At 46.0% G+C, this 20,376-nt stretch overlaps 1 protein-coding gene across 1 annotated transcript; it reads right to left on the reverse strand.

Annotated features, from left to right (window-relative positions):
* Positions 1–4,182: 4,182 nt before the first annotated feature.
* Positions 4,183–20,325, reverse strand: SNRPD3 (small nuclear ribonucleoprotein D3 polypeptide). Its single transcript, XM_053587086.1, has 4 exons — positions 20,186–20,325; positions 18,246–18,389; positions 5,448–5,640; positions 4,183–4,400 (listed from the first exon to the last, which is right to left on the reverse strand). The coding sequence occupies exons 2-4, from the start codon at positions 18,369–18,371 to the stop codon at positions 4,339–4,341; spliced, it is 381 nt and encodes a 126-aa protein (XP_053443061.1). The 5' UTR covers positions 18,372–18,389; positions 20,186–20,325; the 3' UTR covers positions 4,183–4,338.
* Positions 20,326–20,376: the final 51 nt, after the last annotated feature.

Raw genomic sequence — 20,376 nt, forward strand, 5'->3', positions numbered from 1 at the left:
TGGATTCCAAGCCGCCAGCTCAGGTGTATGTGCCTCGCGCCTTAGCCACTTGAGCCACAGGCACCAAGCCACATTTATTTTCTTTTGAGACAGTCTCTTTATGCCGCCTTCGGTATAGTACTGTGGCGTCACAGCTCATAGAAACCTCAAATTCTTGGGCTTAAGAGATTCCCTTGCCTCAGCCTCCCAAGTAGCTGGGACTACAGGAATCCACCACAACACCTGGCTATTTATTTATTGCAGTTGTCATTGTTGTTTAGCTGGCCTGGGCCAGGTTAGAACCCACCAGCTTCAGTGTATGTGGCCAGTGCCTAACCACTGTGCTACGGGTGCCGAGCCAAAGTATCATTTACTGTAAAAGTATATTAACCAGTGATTACACTAAAATAACATTTGTCTAGTTTAGGGTCAAAATGTGGCCTCAGATTTACTCACCATAATCATTTAATCAGATGAAAGGGCATTGCTAAAAATGCAGATTCCTGGGCCCCTTCAAGGGGTGAGCATCTTCCATCTTTTTATTTTTTTAAAAGTGACAAGTCTCACCTTGGTAGACTTAGGCCTTGGTAGAGGGCTGTGCCATCACAGCTCACAGCAATCTCCAGCTCTTGGGCTCCGCCAATTCTCTTGCCTCGGTCTCTTGAGTAGCTGGGACTACAGGCACCCACTACAACGCTCAGGTATTTTTTTGCATTTGAACCCATCACCCTCAGTGTATGGGGCCGGCACCCTACCCACTGAGCCACAGGCGTCGCCCGGAATCTTCCATTTCTAACTGATGATGAAAACCACTGCTCTCACCTGATATATGAATAATCTAGTAGGCTCCATCAGTAAGTCAGTATATCAATGTCTGCAAATCAAGGCCACCAGCAGGAAAAAGGAAAACAACTCATGCAGGGTGCTACCTGAAAGAATTCCATTTGGAAAGATTTCAAAGAAAGCCACTCGGCCTACAAGTTTCTTTTCTTACCAGAAATAATATTCACAAACTAACTCTTGGTCAAAAAAATTTTTTCTTTCGAGATAGATTCTCACTCTGTTACCCTGGTGGAGTGCCTTGGCATCATGCCTCATAGCAACCTCAAACTCTTGGGCTCAAGTGATCTTCCTGCTTCAGCCTCACTAGCAGCTGGGACTATAGGCACCCGCCAAGAAGCCCAGATAATTTTTCTATTTTTATTTAAGATAGGGTCTCACTGGGGCCAGGTGCGGTGACTCACGCCTATAATCCTAGCACTCTGGGAGGCCAAGGTGAATGGATTGCCTGTGCTCACAGCTTTGAGACCAGCCTGAGCCAGAGCAAGACCTCATCTCGAGAAATAGCTGGGCGTGTGGTGGATGGCAGTAGTCCCAGGTACTTGGGAGGCTGAGGCAAGACAACCACCTGAGCCCATGAGTTTGAGGTTGCTGTCAGCTATGATGTCACAGCACTCACCGAGGGCGACAAAGTGAGACTCTGTCTCTTAAAAAAACAAATAAACATAGCCGGGCGTTGTGGCGGGCGCCTGTAGTCCCAGCTGCTCGGGAGGCTGAGGCAAGAGAATCGCGTAAGCCCAAGAGTTAGAGGTTTTGCTGTGAGCCGTGTGACGCCACGGCACTCTACCCGAGGGCGGTACAGTGAGACTCTGTCTCTACAAAAAAAACAAAACAAAACAAAAAACAAATAAACAAAGAGTTTCTCTTGCTCAGACTGGTCTCAAACTGCTGAGCTCAAGCAATCCACCTGCCTTAGCCTCCCAGTGCTAGGATTATAGGAGTGAACCATCATGCCCAGCCTTAGTTAAATTCAAAACAAATTATCTTTCATTCCATTCATAGTGAATAAGTTCATCTGAAATAGCTACCAATCCTGGCGTCCCTCCCTGGAGCAGCCTGGATGGCCTATGGGGCCACCGCTCAGTGCCATTAAAAGTCTCAAAGGGTGAGGCGGCGACTGTGGCTCAGTGAGTAGGGCGCCGGCCCCATATGCCGAGGGTGGTGGGTTCAAACCCAGCCCCGGCCAACCTGCAACAACAAAAAAATAGCCGGGCATTGCGGCGGGCGCCTGTAGTCCCAGCTGCTCGGGAGGCTGAGGCAAGAGAATCGCGTAAGCCCAAGAGCTGGAGGTTGCTGTGAGCCGTGTGACGCCATGGCACTCTACCGAGGGCAGTAAAGTGAAACTGTCTCTACAAAAAACAAACAAAAAAGTCTCAAAGGGTGGGGGTACTGGAGCAGGAGACACCAGCGCTCTCGGGGAGACAAGTCTTTGAAGCCTTCTGGTTAGACTGAAAGTCCCTGCTGCATCTGACCAACTCACTGATGCTTATTCCTTGGAAGTTCATTATTAGACGAATACTCTTAAGTTGTTACTTCTTGGTAGTGTCATGATTATAAGACAAAGCTTATTAGAAAATCACGACTTGATGCCGGGTTAATTGATATGTTAGATTTTTTTTCTTCTTCTTCTTCCAGTACTTGAACAATCTGTTCAATGAACAGTATTCTAAGGGCCAATAATCGCTTCTTCTCTTGGTGGCTTATGCTGTAGCTCACGCTGCACTGAACTCCCAGAGCAAGAAAACCTCTTTTTAGTATTTGACTTTTTCAGACCAATTCTCCCATTTGTTTTTGCCAAAAAATTATTCCTTCTTCATACCAAATCCTCTCGATACCTTTTTTCTTTCTTTCTTTCTTTTTTTTTTTTTTTTGTAGAGACAGAGTCCCACTTTATGGCCCTCGGTAGAGTGCCGTGGCCTCACACAGCTCACAGCAACCTCCAACTCCTGGGCTTAAGCAATTCTCTTGCCTCAGCCTCCCGAGTAGCTGGGACTACAGGCGCCTGCCACAACGCCCGGCTATTTTTGGTTGCAGTTTGGCCGGGGCCGGGTTTGAACCCGCCACCCTCGGTATATGGGGCCGGCGCCTTACCGACTGAGCCACAGGCGCCGCCCTTTCTTTCTTTTTTTTTTTTTTAAACTACTTTTAATTCTTTTCTTTCTTTTTTTTAAGAGACAGTCTTACTTTATTGCCCTTGGTAGAGTGCCATGGCATCACAGCTCACAGCAACCTCCAACTCCTGGGCCTAGGTGATGCTCCTGCCTGTCTCCCGAGTAGCTTGGACTACAGGTGCCCGCCACAACACCTGGCTATTTTTGTTGCAGTTCAGCTGGGGCTGGGTTCGAACCTGCCCCCAGGCCAAACCACAACAAAAAAATAGCCGGGCATTGTGGCAGGCGCCTGTAGTCGCAGCTACTCGGGAGGCTGAGGCAAAAGGATTGCCTAACCCCAGGAGTTGGAGGTAGCTGTGAGCTGTGATGCCACAGCACTCTACCAAGGGCGATAAAGTGACTCTTTCTTCACACACACACACACACAAAAACCAAAAAAACTATGGATGCAGTCAGCTATAGTGGCACACGCCTATAATCCTAGCACTCTGGGAGGCCAAGGTAGGTAGATTACTTGAGCTCAGAAGTTCAAGACCAGCCTAAGCAAGAGCCAGACCAAGTCTTCACTAAAAATAACAAAACTAGTCAGGCGTGCCAGTGCACACCTGTAGTTGTAGCTACTCAGGAGGCTGAGGCAAGAGGGTGGCTTAAGCCCAAGAGTTTGAGGTTTATGTGAGCTAGGCTGATACCAGGGCACTCAACCCAGGGCACAGAGTGAAACTGCATCCAAAAATAAAAAAAGAAAAGATGTGCCCAGCAGTGCTGAGATGATCTGATAAGCCCACACACATCTGTTTCCCCAAATCACAAAACTTCCAAGCAGCCAGTACGGTAGCCATAGAAGCTGGTCCTCCCTAGGATACTCTGAATTTCTTTTTTATTACATGTATCTGATTACTTTTCCCAAATGCTGAGCCACTGGGATTTCCAAAGCACAGAGGTCAGAATATGCACTTTTTCATGGGCTAGGATAACCTGTGTTAAAGCTAAGCTGATGACATTTCCAGAAAGGCTAACTAAGCAAAGCGCTTCACTAACTTACCTCTATCTAAAGACAAATATAACACACTTTCTTCAAGGTAAACTTGTCTGGAGCATACCCAGCAACTGGCCAGGAGTGGCAGCTTTAAACACTCACTTCAAAATACTGGCACTCCCTCAGGACATTTCCCAGAGTGTCAAAATTTAACCCGCTGCCAAAGCAAACTCCAAAATGAACACACAATCTTTATTTCCTTTAAAAAAAAAACAAAACAAAAAAACCCCCAGATTTATTTAGTTTAGTTTAACATTTCCCCAATCTAAAGAAAAAGATGTTAAAACCTAGGACGACATACACACAAACATCCAGGCCATGAACCCAGATAACCTAAAGAAAAAAGGGCAAAGTTCTGTCCAACAGAGAAAATTATCTTCGCTTCTGAAATATGTTTCCACGTCCCATTCCACGGCCTCTTCCCCTCGCAGCCACTGAAAGGAAGGAAAAGAAAAGGATGAGGCCAGATCAGTGAACGTTCATGGCACAGAGCAGCTGGAGCTCCGGGACATCAGCTGGAAGGGACCTGAAAGGCTACCTGCTCTAACACCACCCTGGCCAGTGCATTTCATGTGGGGAAGGGAGAAGAATGAAACAGAGGGCCAGGCGGGGGACGAGCGTCACACAGCATTGCTGTCTGAAGGCTGGGAGGCAGGGAGCTGAAGGCAAAGAAGGTGGTCTGAGAACTACACAAAAGATGAATTCCCAGGGTTGGTCTAGGGCATGCACATAAAACATTACTAATACACTCAATACACTCACTTTTTAAATGCAGAAACAAATGTCAGTAAGTTGACTATTTTTAGAGAAGTCTCACTCTGGCTAAGGCTGGTCTTGAACTGGTGAGCTCAGGCAATCCACCCGCCTCAGCCTCTCAAGAGTGCTAGGATTACAGGAGTGAGCCTAAGGATTTAGTTTCAAGTACAAAGAGCTTTGAAGTTAGAAGTTTAGCCCCTTTATAATGCGTAAAGATGGCTTAAAACTGCTTTCCTTCTTATCTGAAAATGGAGCCCACTGTCAGCATCTCCCCATGCTGGGTGTCCACCCACATTTCCCAATCTCTAGGAAATGCTGCCTCAACGCTTCAAGAGTCAGCTCACTGACACCATGGTGTGTCTGCTCAGAGAACTACATAAGAGCAAGATGTCCCTGACCTCTGGGACAGAAAGGGCCTCCTAGAAATTAATTATAGGAGATTTACTAACTGCCACTCATGTCAGGGATCCCACCTTCTATCTAAGATACCACTTTGGATTTTGTGTAAGCCCAGTGACTGGGATGAGAAAAGGCAAGACGGGGAAGGCCAGGCAAGCCTCCCTCCCACCCCCACCACCTTCAGGATCTCCCCAGGCTGCAGAAGGGGTGCTAGTGGGTATGGAGATTGCAGAGGTCCAGTCTGTTTTATCCCCAAGAAGTAACAGGGTCTTTTTCTAAAGATAGAAGACAGGATCGTATGCTAAAACCAGTGCATAAGCACCTACCTTGGGCCTTCAGAATAGCAGCTTTTCCCCGGCCGGCCCCTGAGCCTTGATTTTTATTTTTCATGCTCTTTAACATGGGTGCATTTTTCAGCATGTCAGGCAAAATCAGAAATCGGATCTTGCTGCCACGGATGTACACTTGCTCCAGCTGTGCCACACGACCATCTCTGTACGTGACTGTGATGTTGGACATCTGGAAGGAAAGCACCAGCTCATCAGTGAGCACCACCCACACCAGTGGAGGACAGGGTACACAGAGGAGGGGGGCCTTGGCTGGTGGGAAGGGGAGGCCCAGAAAGGCAAAGACTGACACCATGAAATACAGGACGCAGGCAAAGCTGGTGACATGCAGCCAGCCCCTGGGTTATGAACGAGACAGGTTCTATAGGTTGGTTGTTGTTTTTTTTTTTTTTTTTGAGACAGAGTTTCAAGCTGTCACCCTGGGTAGAATGCTGTGGTGTCATAGCTCACAGCAATCCCCAACTTTTGGGCTCAAGCGATCTTCTTGCCTCAGTTTTTCTATTTTAGTAGAGACGGGGTCTTGGTTTGGCTCAGGCTGTTCTCGAACTCGTGAGCTGAAGAAATCCACCTACCTCAGCCTCCCAGAGTGCAATGGCCTATAGGTTTTTAAGTTGCATATGTAAGTTGGAATAGGTCCATTTACCTATTACCTTCACTAGCCTCCATTTTCTAAGTCAGTAGGATGTTTATAACTCAGGGATTGCCCATACTGCAGCGTCAGCACTCACTGTGTGTGCCTGGGACAGCACAGAGCACTTCACAGCAATGGTCCTCACCACACCTCCAGGAAATACAAGCTCAAGCTCTCCCTTTCTTTCAGTTTTTTTTTTTTTTTGAGACAGACTCTGGCTCTGTGGTAAAGGCTAGAGTGCTGTGGCCATCAGTTTAGCTCACAGCACCCTCAAACTCCTGGGGTCAAGTGGTTCTCCTGCTTCAGCCTCCCAAGTAGCTGAGGCTACAGGCACCCACCAACATATCTGGTTAATTTTTCTATTTTTAGTAGAGGCAGAGTCTCATTCTTGCTCTGACTAGTCTTTTTCCCTTTTTGTTGTTGAGACAGAGTCTCACTTTGTTGCCCTTGGTCGTGTGCTGTGGTGTCACAGCTCACAGAAGTCTCAGACTCCTGGGCTTAAGCGATTCTCTTGCATCAGCTTCCTGAGTAGCTGGGACTATAGGCACCCGCCACAATGCCTGGCTATTGTGGTGATCCTCCGTCTGCCTTGGCCTCCCAGATTGCTAGGATTACAGGCGTGAGCCATTGCACCTGGCCTCAGGCTGGTCTTGAACTCCTTTTTTTTTTTTAAGAGATAGAGTCTTATTTGTCGCCCTCAGTGGAGTGCCATGGCATCACAGCTCACAGCAACCTCCAGCTCTTGGGCTTAGGCGATTCTCTTGCCTCAGCATGCCAAGTGCCTGGGACTACAGGCGCCTGCCATAACGCCTGGCTATTATTTGTTGCAGTTTGGCAGGGGTCGAGTTCGAACCTGCCACCCTCGGTATATGGGGCCAGCACCCTACTCGCTAAGCCACAGGTGCCTCCCTGGTCTTGAATTCCTGAGCTCAAGCAATTCTCCTGCCTGGGCCTCCCAGAGTGCTAGGATTATGAGCTTCAGCCACTGTGCCCAGCTGAGTTCTACCATCCTTACAGATGAAAAAACCAAGGCACATGTCTAAGGTCAAACAGCAGGAACGTAGGGGACTCCAAGTATGAACCAGCAAGCCTGGCTCCAGAGCCCTAGCTCTGCTGTACTTGTCCTCAGCAAACCCAGCAACAGCTCTTGAAGGTGATAACCCCTAACTGAAACGGTTTCCAACTGCTTGTCCAAACTGTGTCCTCTTCTGACACTCAGACCTCAAAGGCACTATTGCATCTGGAGCGGTGAGACAAAAGCCCTCTGGCTTGGGTGGCTGGGGACTGAAAAGCAGGGGTGGCACTGAGGCACTCTAAATGAAGAGCCTGGAGTACCAGAGGGGGTGAGGCAAGAGCTGGCACAGGAAGAGAGAGGGCTCTGGGCAAGAACTAGAAGATACAAGGACTACAACAGTGGAATCATGACCAAGGACAGGGTTGTCACTTCAGAGACCGGGGGGTCACTCAAGTATGTGGATGGAAACATCAGCAGTGTTAAGGCAGCACTCTAGAAAGACAAACATGCCAACACATACAGGCTGTGGAATGGACTCAGGGCAGCCGAAGGGTGAGACCAGCTGAGAAACCTGGTTGACATAAGAAGGTGCCCAAATCTGCCTTTTTTTTTTTTTTTTTACAAGTTCTCTGGATGGAAGAGAGAGGACTATAATTCATTCAGAACACGTGGAGAGCTATACTGTCCCCCAAGACTTCTGTCTGGCTTGTTGCCGTCTCATACTCAACTTGCTCTTTTCTTCCAGTGCTAACTGGTCGGTCATCTGGCCTCTGCAGGAACACCCAGAGCAAGAAAAGACCAGCTATGTTCTGGGGCCACCCCTGCTGTATCTGAGCAGTTGGAATGGTGTCTAAAGAAAGCGTCAACCCCTCTGTCCCTGTTCTACCTTCGGGGGCAAGAGGGCTCCAGTTTCCCATAAACCTTCTGCTCCAGGCTCTATACCCCAAGTTCCTTCACACATTTCCACTTAGCTCCAAAGTCTTTGCCATCCTATTCTTCTCTTGAAGAATTCTACAATCTCTGGTGCCACAAAAGAACAGCAGGTATGATCAGACCATCCAAGAGGGAAACCAGACCCAACCCAGGCTCACCATATACATGGTGACTCTGCAGAAGATAGAGAATAAGTCTGGAGAGCCATACAGGACCCGAGTCTATCATTTGTCAAGGGCAGACTCATTGAGTGACCCTCATGGTCTCTGTCCTGTCCAGAGCTCTCTCTTCTCCTCGTGCCAGCTCTTGCCTCACTCCTCTGGTACTCCAGGCCCTTTGTATAGCCACTGTGAAGCCACCTCCATGTCTCAGTCTCCAGCCACCCAAGCCAGGGGGCTCTGTCTCACCTTCTGGAGTGTGTAGCCTGGGAGGGGCAAAACTGTATCTGGTGTATATATATACATGGTAACCTTCTCAATTTCTCTGAGCCTTAGTTCCTTCACCGATAAAGTTGAAGAAAACAGAACAGAACAAAGGCAACATTTATCAAATGCTTACTACATGGCAGATCCCAGCCCAGGCGATTTCCCAGCGTTAACTCATTTTACATCACAAAATCCTAGGAGACTGATAAGCCAGATACTGTGGCACAGCCTGTCAGAGGCAGGCCAGTCCCCCAGCCCCATGGTGTCACCCACTCTGTTCTCCTGTCCAAGATCACACTGCCCTTATTTGGCCTGGCTGGAGTTTGAAGCCAGGTCTATCTGACCCTAAATCCATCCTATTAGTCACTGTATCAGATCAGATCAGATCACCACTTCCTTGAATTGCTAATGAGCAAAATAAACAAGATAAAATATGTCTAAATGCTGTCTTTTTTTCTTGAGACAGAGTCTCACCATTTTGCCCTCTGTAAAGTGCCGTGATGTCACAGCTCACAGCAAACTCAAACTCTTGGGCTTAAGTGATTCTCTTGCCTTGGCCTCCCATGTAGCTGGGACTTACAGGTGCCCGCCACAATGCCTGGCTATTTTTTGTTGTTGTTGTTGCTGCAGTATTCATTGTTGTTTAGCTGGCCCAGGCTGGGTTTGAACCCACCAGCCTGGGTGTTATATGGCCAGTGTCCTACCCACTGAGCGACAGACGCCACCTCTAAATGCTTTCTTTCTTTCTTTTCTTTTTTAGAGACAGAGTCTCACTTTGTCATCTTCGGTAGAGTGCCGTGACATCACAGCTCACAGCAACCTCCAGCTCCTGGGCTTAGGGGATCCTCCTGCGTCAGCCTCCTGAGTAGCTGGGACTACAGGCACCCAGCACAATGCCCGGCTATTTCTAAATGCTTTCTTAATAGCCTAACACATAGCAGAGGCTCAATAAATGCTGACTGATAGGCGGCGCCCATAGCTCAGTGGGTAGGGTGCCAGCCACATACACCCACACTGGCGGACTTGAACCTGTCCTGGGCCTGCTAAACAACGATAACTGCAACTAAAAACTAGCGGGGTGTTGTGGCGGGCACCTGTAGTTGCAGCTACTCAGGAGGCTGAGGCAAGAGAATCGCTTAAGCCCAACAGTTTGAGGTTACTGTTAGTTGTGATGTCACAGCACTCTACCTAGGGCAACATAGTGAGACTCTGTCTCAAAAAAGAAAAAAAATGCTGACTAACAGTTGAAATGCCACTGCTGAGCCACTCCCTTCCAGCACACACTGTGCATCTCACTTGTTTCCTGCCAGAATCCCCCCAACCTGCTTTGAGAATCCCTGAAAGAGGACATCACATAAGCCCACCAAGACATTTATTTCCACAAATGGCCCATGTCCTGATCAAAGCAGGAGAGCACTTAACTCCTAGTCCAATGCTAAGAACGAGGCTCACTACTGCTCTCACTTTCCTGGCAGACCAGCAGAGAAAATGGCTCACTGTGACCAAACCCACAGTCCCATGACACATCCAGCTGCCAGGTGTCCACGGCTTACGATAGCCTGAGCCGTGTCTGCACCACAAGGCAAAGGCAGCAACTTTTCTTTTTTTTTTTTTTTTTTTAATTTGGCCAGGGCTGGGTTTGAACCCGCCACCTCCGGCATGTGGGACCGGCGCCCTACCCGCTGAGCCACAGGCGCCGCCCAGGCAGCAACTTTTCACAGACTAGATTTTAATAGAAGTCAGGCAGGAACTCCCAGTTTTATCAACTTTCCTGAAAATACCACAATGAAGCACAGATGGTATTACCCAGGTAACCCAACTGAAACATCATCTTAGGGAAGAGGAAGAGAATCATTAAGTATAAAGTGGTGTGAATCACTCACACATCTGGGGCTGTGGAATAGTAATGCTGGGCTGCCTCAGGACCGTCAACACACTAGAAAAGTGCACACTCTTCAGAATAACACATACACACAAATGCATCAGGAGATACATTAGTACGATGAATGCAATCCACACTCAAATAGTTCAGGGGGGAAAGTATGTAAACAGATAAAAAGGCCAAGTGCTGTGAAACATGCCGGTGAGCCCAGCACTCTGGTATGTGGAGGCAGATAGATGGCTTGAGCTCAGGAGTTCGAGAACAGCCTGAGCAAGAGTGAGACACTGTCTCTACTAAAAAGAGAGAGAGAAAAAAAAAAGAAAACTAGCTGGTCATGGTGATGCATGCATGTAGTCCCAGCTACTTGGGAGGCTGAGGCAAGAGGATCACTTGAATCCAGGAGTCTGAGGTTGCTGTGAGCTATGATGATGCCACGGCACCCTACCCAAGGCGATGAAGTGAGACATGGTCTCAATAAAAAAAAAAAAAAAGAAAAACCCCACTTAAAAAACACCTTCTTCTTAGTAAAGTATCACAAGAATGGAGAAGCAAACATCCAATGTACTCAATATTAATATGTAGCCAGTAAGAGGATCTAATTCACACCCATGTAAAAGAAAAACTTATTTCAATTTAAGTTCAGGGGAGGGGAAACGGGCAGGGGGTTGGGATGCTCCCACTTACTGGGCACAAGGTAGGGGTGTATGGCACACCTTTTGGGTGAGGGACACAACTACAAGGGACTCTACCTAACAAATTCAAATATTGTGACCTGGTTGTTTGAACCCTCACATTAATCTGAAATTAAAAAAAAAATGTTGACTCGGTGCCTGTAGCTCAGCGGCTAGGGTGCCAGCCACATACACTGGAGCTGGTGGGTTTGAATCCAGCCCAGGCCTGCAAAACAACAACAACTACAACCAAAAAATAACTGGGCATTGTGATGGGCACCTGTACTCCTAGCTACTTGGGAGGCTGAGGCAAGAGAATCGCTTAAGCCCAAGAGTTTGAGGTTGCTGTGAGCTGTGACGCCACAGCACTCTACCGAGGGTGACATAGTGAGACTCTGTCTCAAAAAAAAAAAAAAAAAAAAAAAAAAAAGTTAAAAAATTGGCTTTTCTGGGCAGCGCCTGTGGCTCAGTGGGTAGGACGCCGGCCCCATATACCAAGGGTAATGGGTTTGAACCCGGCCCCAGCCAAACTGCAACAAAAAAATAGCCGGACGTTGTGGCGGGCGCCTGTAGTCCCAGCTACTTGGGAGGCTGAGGCAAGAGAATTGCCTAAGCCCAGAAGTTGGAGGTTGCTGTGAGCTGTGATGCCATAGCACTCTACCAAGGAGGATAAAAGTAAAACTCTGTCTCAAAAACAAAAAACAAAAAACAATTGGTTTTCCTTTAAGCTAGAAGACTATGTAGCTAAAGAAATTCAACCACATTGCATCAGAAACTTCAAACACTGCTGGTATTAGTTACCGACCCAATCATGTGATAGCTTCTTCTGCGTTACCATGTTTGTTAGAAGGCAGAATACTAAATTCCACATAGAGAACATTTTTCCAAAGATGGCTATGCCACAGCCAAGAAAAGAGAGTTCAAACAGTACCATCAGCAACTAGATGGTCATGTCAAAGCCCCAAAAGCACCATTTCTGTTTTTGCAGAACCCATTAATTCTACCACTTTCTCTCACTAAAACTTTAAAGTTCTCCTGAGTACAGTGAAATGGGATTGACCATGACACTCTTCTTAAATATTTAATGTGTATTATGATTGTGAACTTTTACATGCTCAGTATTTTTTTTTTTTTGCAGTTTTTGGCTGGGGCTGGGTTTGAACCCACCACCTCCAGCATATGGGGCCGGCGCCCTACTCCTTGAGCCACAGGCACCACCCAACATGCTCAGTTATTTTTAAGTGAGAAAAATATTCCAAAAAAATTTTAGGCCAGGTGTGTGGTGTGCACCTGTAATCTCAGCTAGTTAAGAGAGTGAGGTGGGAGGATCACTTGAGCCCCAAAGTTTGAGACCAGCCTGAATATAACATAGCAAGACCCTACTTCAATTTAACACATCAACTGCCATATGAGTTATATTTAACTTACACTAGTTTGGAGCCTGGGGCCTTCTGAATCATATATAGCTCACACATTTCTTGACCTAACTTGACCTAGTAAAACACTGTGGCCACAAGGAAAAATATTATTTTTCTAGTATGGCAATAAGTATATGAAGAAAACAATAGAATCATGTACACAGTTATTTCCGCCAAAAGACAATTTCTCAACACTTTGGCTTTCCTGAAAAACTATTAATGCATTTATATGTATTATGTATAATTTGGTCTTTAACTCCTGTGAAGAGCATGCTGACATACACTAATTTGCCAGGTACTGTGGTAAGCACCACATTGAGAGACCCGTAATTCTGTAAAAAACAAATTAACCTATTTTACTTTATTGGAGGAGTAATAGTCTTTGTAATGTACCCTAATTTGTTTACTATAATTTACTTAACTGTACTCTAGATATACTAGTTTTCCGGTTTTCATTAGTAAAAACTGGACTACAGGACCTTGTGGTGAGTGCCTGTAGTACCAGCTACTTGGAAGGCTGCGGCAGGAGGATCACTTGAGCCCAGGAGTTTGAGGTTGCAGTGAGTGATGCTGATGCCTCAGCACTCTAGCTTGAGCAACAGAGTGAGATTCTGTCTTAAAAAAAAAAAAAGGGGCGGCTCCTATGGCTCAGTTGGTAGGGCGCCGGCCCCATATACCGAGGGTGGCGGGTTCAAACCCGGCCCCGGCCAAACTGCAACCAAAAAATAGCCGGGCGTTGTGGCGGGCGCCTGTAGTCCCAGCTGCTCGGGAGGCTGAGGCAAGAGAATCGCTTAAGCCCAGGAGTTGGAGGTTGTTGTGAGCTGTGTGAGGCCACGGCACTCTACTGAGGGCCATAAAGTGAGACTCTATCTCTACAAAAAAAAAAAAAAAAAAAAAAAGGAGGGGGGGGCGGTGCCTGTGGCTCAGGGAGTAGAGTGCCAGCCCCATATACTGAGGGTGGCGGGTTCGAACCCGGTCCTGGCCAAACTGCAACAAAAAATAGCCAGGTGTTGTGGCGGGTGCCTGTGGTCCCAGCTACTCGGGAGGCTGAGGTAAGAGAATTGCCTAAGCCCAAGAGCTGGAGGTTGCTGTGAGCCATAACGTCATGGGCATTCTACTGAGGGTGACAAAGTGAGACTCTGTCTCTAAGGAAAAAAAAAAAAAAAAAAACAACATGGCAATGAATACCCTTACACATAAATTTTTCTGTATAAATTTGAATCTGTTCCTTATAAGAATTATTGCAAAGAACATGAACTCTTTTACACTGACGGGTATTAAATGCATTTCCAGTGACTCGGCTCCTGTAGCTCAAAGGCTAGAGCGCCAGCCACATACACCAGAGCTGGCGCGTTTAAGCCCAGCCTGGGCCCACCAAATAGCAATGACAACTACAGCCAAAAAATAGCTGAGAGTTGTGGTGGGCGCCTGTAGTCCCAGCTACTTGGGAGGCTGAGGCAGGAGAATCACTTAAGCCCAAAAGAGTTTGAAGTTGCTGTGAGCTATTACGCCACAGCACTCTATAGAAGCTGACATAGTGTCACTTTGTCTCAAAAAAAATAAAAATAAAAATAAATAACAAATAAATAAATGCAATTCCAGAAAGGACAAAACAATTTACGCTTCTACTGGCAGCATAGCAAGAAACACTTAGTAGCATCATTATTTTTATTTCTGCAACTGTCAAGTTTAGACATTCTTACTGTTCTCTAATTTGCATATTCAGTAATCAACAAAGCCATTATCTTTGCATTTCAAATATCCATTTACATATAGTCGTGCACCACATAATATCTCAGTCCATGACAGACCACACACACGATATGGTCCCGAGATAGTAACACCCTATTTCCATTGTACTTTTTCTATGTTCAGACACACAAATACTCACCTGTGTGTCACAATAGCCTACAGAATTCCATACAGTAACATGTTTTACAGGTTTGTAGTCTAAGTGGAGTAAGTTATGCCATATAGCCTAGGGGTGTAGTGGGCTACACCATCCAGGTTTGTATCAGTATACTCAATGTTCACACAAGGATAGAATCACTTAATATATTTCTCAGAATGTATCCCCATCATCGAGGTACACATGACTGTAGTTTTCTTCTCTGAATTATCTTTTTTTTAAATTAAACATAGCTGTGTACATTAATGCAATCATAGGGTACAATGTGCTGGTTTTATATACAACTTGAAATGTTTTCATCAAACTGGTTAACGTAGCCTTCATGGCATTTTCTTAGTTATTCTTTTAAGACATTTATATTCTACACCTAGTACATTTCACATTTTAAGATGCACTGTAGGTGTGGTCCCACCAATTACCCTCCCTCCATCCTCCCCCCTCCCCCGCCCTCCCTCTCCTCTTTCCCCTTCTTCTTGGGCTATAATTGGGTTATCACTTTCAGACGAAAGCTATAAACTGGTTTCATAGTAAGACTGAGTACACTGGATACTTTTTCTTCCATTCTTGAGATACTTTGCTAAGAAGAGTATGTTACATCTCCATCCATGTAAACATGTAAAGATGTCTCCATCTTTCTTTAAGGCTGCATAATATTCCATAGCGTACATATACCACAATTTATTGATCCATTCATTGGTCGATGGGCACTTGGGCTTCTTCCATGACTTAGCAATTATGAATTAGGCTGCAACAAACATTCGGGTACATATATCTTTGTTGTAATGTGATTTTTGGTCTTCTGGATATATACCTAATAGAGGAATTATAGGATCGAATGGCAGGTCTATTTTTAGATTTCTAAGTGTTCTCCAAACATCTTTCCAAAAGGAACATATTAGTTTGCATTCCTGCCAGCAATGTAGAAGTGTTCCCTTTTCTCCACATCCTGAATTATCTTTTTATGACTTATGTCTATTTTTTTTTTTTGAGTCTCAAGCTGTCGCCATAGGTGGAGTGCCATACTGTCACAGCTCACAGAAACCTCAAACTCTTGGGCTTAAGTGATTCTCTTGCCTCAGACTCCCAAGTAGCTGGGACTACAGGCGCCCGCCACAATGCCTGGCTATTTTCTTATTGCAGTTGTCATTGTTATTTAGCAGGCCTGGGCTAGGTTCGAACCTGCCAGCCTCGGTGTATGTGGCCGGTGCCCTACTCACTGAGCTCTGGGTCCCGAGCATACAAACATAATTAAGTTAAATTGAGGTTATTAGAGTAGTCCCTAATCCCATATGCCTGGTATCTTTATAAGAAGAAATTTGGATGGGGACATTATGGGGGAAGACCTATAAAGACACAGGGGGAGGACAGTTATCTACATATGTCTAGCAAGAGAGAGGCCTGAACGGATTCTTTCTTCGTAGTCCTCAGAAGAAACCAGCCTTGCCAGCAACTTGATCTGACTTTCAGTCTATAGAACTGTGGGAAAAATAAACCTCTGTTAAGCTGCCCAGTGTGTGGAACTTGGTTATGGCAGTCCTAGCAGACTAATACAGGCCAGGAAGCAGGTGGCTGCCCCTACCATTGGTGAGGCATTTGGTACACATCTACTCATTTCCTCTCAACTATGGTTCTGAGACCAAGGTACTATTTTTATCCCTGATTTAGAGGAGGGACCAGAGGATGAGTGTAGTCCAAAGCTCAACCCAAGTTACACTAGGTGGCAGGGTGCAACTTGAAACCATGGTCTGTCTACTTTGTATCTTACCAACTGCATCTCTTAGGAGACTACCAAGGTCATCTGGTCAGACACCTTTACATTACAGATGGGGATGCCAGAGGTCCTAGAACAGTAGTTCTCAACCTTCCTAATGCCACGATGTAGTATTTTCATTGTTACAAAGGGGTCACAACTGACGGGTTGAGAACTGCTGCCCTAGAAGCTCAGCAACATGTCCAAATAAATATAGCTAGTGGAGTAAACACATCAAGACTTATTACTCCAATTGTTACATTTTACTCACCAAACTTGTATGCCTTAAAATGGATGAGGATATCTTAAAGCAGAGGACTGGATCTATGAAAGTGGTACCACATAAAGGCAGAAGTTTACTACAGGCCACGCCCTTTAAGGCAAAGGCTGGTACACCTCCCTGGACTCTCCTTCTGAAGGGAACCGAGTACTACAGGGCCTTCAGAGAGCCTACACCAGTGGCACTGACAGTGAACAGATGAACTGAGTCACCAGTTCTCTGCCTTCTTGCACACCAGAGAACTGCCTGAGCTGGTCAGCCTGGCAGGAAGATGACGGCTTCTCAAAGATGAGAGAAATCACAAACAAATGAATAAATCCTTCAAAGCAATGGATGGTCAGGATGCCTGACTTACTGTGTGACTAAGGCACTTTACCTCTCCAACCTTTTCCAGATGAGTTTTCTCATCTGGAAAATAGTAATAGGTACCAAATGCTGAACACTTATAACATGTCAGGCACTGAACTAGCTACAGTGCACACATACTTTGATTTTTTTTTTTAACAGCCTCACTATGTCGCCCTCAGTGACACAGCTCACAGCAACCTCCAACTCTTGGGCTTAAGCAATTCTCTTGCCTCAGTCTCCCAAGCAGTTGGGACTATAGGCACCCACCACAATGCCTAGCTACTTTTTGTTGCAGTGTCATTGTTGTTTAGCAGGCTGGGACTGGGTTCGAACCTGCCAGCTTCAGTGTATGTGGCTGGTGCCATAACCACTGTGCTACCAGCACGGAGCCACTTTTTCTGATTTTTCTAACAGCCCTCAAGTATGAGAATTATCCCTGAGGCAATCTCAAGAGCATGCAGCTCAGATCTCCCTTCAAGAGGGAACAGGCTGTGGGAGTGTAGGGAGTTTATAGTCTCCACCTGTGGGATCCATCACAGTATTCACCCTGAGGCTACTCTCTTCTCAGGGTGCCAGACAATAACTGATCACAGGGTGGGTACTACAGCCAGGTCTTTTCTGTCCTAGGCTGGACTCCTCTAGTGAGTAATCTCTGCAGAGACAAAATTCCTCAGAGCTATGCTGCAGTCTTTTCCTGCTCAAGCCTCCTCTCCTCCCCCTCTCCTTTCACCAGTCAGAACAGCATCCTAGAATGAAATGTCTCCTGCCTATTCCTGCTCCCTTGCTCCTTCACTGTTGTCATTTCCTCCAACAAATCTCTTGCACATCTAAGTCTACGTTGGTATGTCTATTGCAGAGGACCCAAAATAACACCACCTGCACTTCAAAGTTTAGGAAACTGAGTGACTAACATCCCACATCTCTGACTCCAAAACCTAAGCTCTTCACCAATGGCTTAAAGAGTATATGGGGATCATGTGAGGATCCTCCTCCTTCATTTATCAGCACAGTGATATTCAACAGATGAGTCCTTTACCTATATCCTCCCTACTTTATGGATAAGACCTCACCAAACCTGCTTACCTCACAAGGCAGTTACAAGAATCAAATGAAACCACTTCTCCAACAAAAAAAGGCAAAAAACACAGTATGTGAGTTAAAGATTCTGACAGAAAAGCATGTGAAAGCATATGGACAATGACCCCAAACCTGAGGGATTTTACCAAACGAAGTAGCATCAGTGCTCTCAGATGGGAAAAAATGATTGTAGAATGGAGAAAATGAAAGGCAAAATTAAATACTCCAAACCTCCAAACGGCTTTTCTGCCTCAAGACTATGCATCTCTTGTTCATGCTCACAGAGCCAGAGCCTCTAACAGTTTCTGCCCTGAATTAGGCACTCAGGAAGTAACTACTGAACTAGAACAACGTCCAGAAAATCTCCAACTACCATCTTCTTGTCCTCTAAGACACAGGCCCATGCCTCCCCCACAGCCACAGTGCAAAGCAGGGTACCTGGCAGTTCATGTTGTCTTCAGCTTCAATGAGCTTCCCCCGATATACCTCGCCAGTGTTTGTCTCACATGTTACAATGTGGCCTTCAGCCTCATGCAGGACTTTAATCGGCACACCAATAGACATCTCGGCAGGAAGAGAGTTCTACAGAGAGAGAGACAATAGTCAACACGTATTTCAGAGACTGAGAAGATACGCAACACACACCATGTCTCCCTCAAGACCTGGCGTTCTTTAAAACCTAGCAAGACGCAATTTGTATTAAAGAAAAACTCAGCTCCTGGCTTCAAGGACCTTATCTGGCAAAAAATATGCAAAATGTGGAATGGGGAGGAATGGTGGACTAGATAGAAAATAAATGGGAATAAAAAAAAGGGTGCCTCCCATCCTCCATGTGTCCATTTATTGGTATCAAACAACTAACAGCCAATACTGTGTACATGTTAGGAAGAGGAGGTTGGAACGCATGTACAATATACTTGTTGATATATAGCTGTGGGTGTTTCAATTTGAGAACTATACTATAGATGTGAGCTATCCAATACAGCAGCCACTATCTACATGCTATTTAAACTTGATGCAAATGACATAAAATAAAAAACCCATTCTTCAAGTCACACTATTGACATAGTGAAACACTAGAGCCATTATTTCAAGTGCTCAACAGCCAGATATGGCTAGTGATTAGTGTACTGGATGGATGGTACAGAGGTAGACCAGGGGTATCCAACCTGAATCCTATGAGCTGCATGCAGATTTTGTGAGAAATTTTTTTGCTTATCTGCGGTGTCAAATATCAAAGTAAGTATGCACACTTTTTTTTTTTGCTTATTAGCTTTCATCAGCATTTGTGTAGTTAATCTGTGGCCCAAGCCAACTCTTTTATTTTCTCAATGCGTGGCAGAGGAAAAAAAAAAATACTGGACACCTTGATGGAGACCAAAGGGCCCAGGTAAATCCAGAATAAAAGGCTGTGCTTTTAATTCATCCCTTTGCTGCTCCACTTCCTTAACCCATCAAGGCTAATGAGAAAAGGTGAAATTATTCACAAAGTGACAACAAGCCCTACCCTGCAAATGCTTATGTTGAAGGAAAAACAATCAGGAGGAGCACTAAACTTTACCTAACTAAAACAGACAAACGGTATTTTTCAAATTCTGAGATAAACAATGACTCAAGACTGGAACATGTCATGTACATTCAAGAGAGAAAGGAGAACGTTATTAAGTGGTAACAGGCTCCCTTGGTGAGGACCGTTGGCTTTCAGCCTTAGGAGTCTCGATTTTAGGCTGAAAACTTTGGAGAAATCACTGCGGAGTTACGGGTTAAGGAGTGACTGAATGAAAAGTCAACGACAGGGAGGTGCCTGTGGTTCAAAGGAGTAGGGCACCGGCCCCATATGCCGGAGGTGGCAGGTTCAAATCCAGCCCCGGCCAAAAACTGCAAAAAAACAATAAACATAAATTAAAAAAAAAAAAGAAAGAAAAGAAAAGTCAGCGGCAATTACGAAGTGCATGGAACATACAGTTTCGGAGCAGGGAAACTTGTTAAACCGTCTTCAACAGCGTGGAAAGCATGACGGGCCCAGTGCCCGAAAGGAACTGGAAGCGGAGAAAGCAAAGAGATTTAAAAGGATGACTCGGATAGGATTTCAGGGGAAGAGAAAAATCAACCAGAAATGACCTAAAGATTATTGCCTGGATGTTTCAAAACTCCGACCTGAAGAGGTATACAGAAAAGTGAGACGAATGCACTTTGGGCAAAAGCTAAAGAACTCACTTCCCGGAGTTAGTGGGAGATTCTGATGTTTGTGTGGCCAAGGCTTCCCGCTCTCTTCCCTCCTCGAACCCCGCAGAACCCCGCGCAGCGGGTCCTGCTCCAGCCCCAGGCCCCCCACAGACCGCGTGGTCTCCCCTGGCCTGTCCCCGGCCTCTCCTCACCGGTTCCGGCCTTCTCTTCGGTGCGGGAAAGAACGCTGCGAAGGATTGAAGCAAAGCGAATGGCGGGCTCTGAGTTCCCAGAATACCACGCGTTCCCAAAATGCCGCGCGCAGGGCCCGCCCCCTTCCTTTACTCAGTGGTGAGCGCAGTCTCGCCTCTGCTTCTTCCTCTTAGCCGGCTGGAAACGCGGG

This window comes from Nycticebus coucang, chromosome 4 (genome assembly GCF_027406575.1).
Source record: "Nycticebus coucang isolate mNycCou1 chromosome 4, mNycCou1.pri, whole genome shotgun sequence".
NCBI classification, from domain to species: domain Eukaryota; kingdom Metazoa; phylum Chordata; class Mammalia; order Primates; family Lorisidae; genus Nycticebus; species Nycticebus coucang.

Bases quoted from the DNA above. Each gene is read 5' to 3' on its own strand.
- SNRPD3 (XM_053587086.1), bottom strand. From the start codon at position 18,371: ATGTCTATTGGTGTGCCGATTAAAGTCCTGCATGAGGCTGAAGGCCAC. The intron at 5,641-18,245 runs GTACCCTGCTTT...CTTTCCTTCCAG, and splicing joins AAGACAACATGAACTGCCAG to ATGTCCAACATCACAGTCAC. The intron at 4,401-5,447 runs GTAGGTGCTTAT...CCTTCCTTTCAG, and splicing joins TGCTATTCTGAAGGCCCAAG to TGGCTGCGAGGGGAAGAGGC.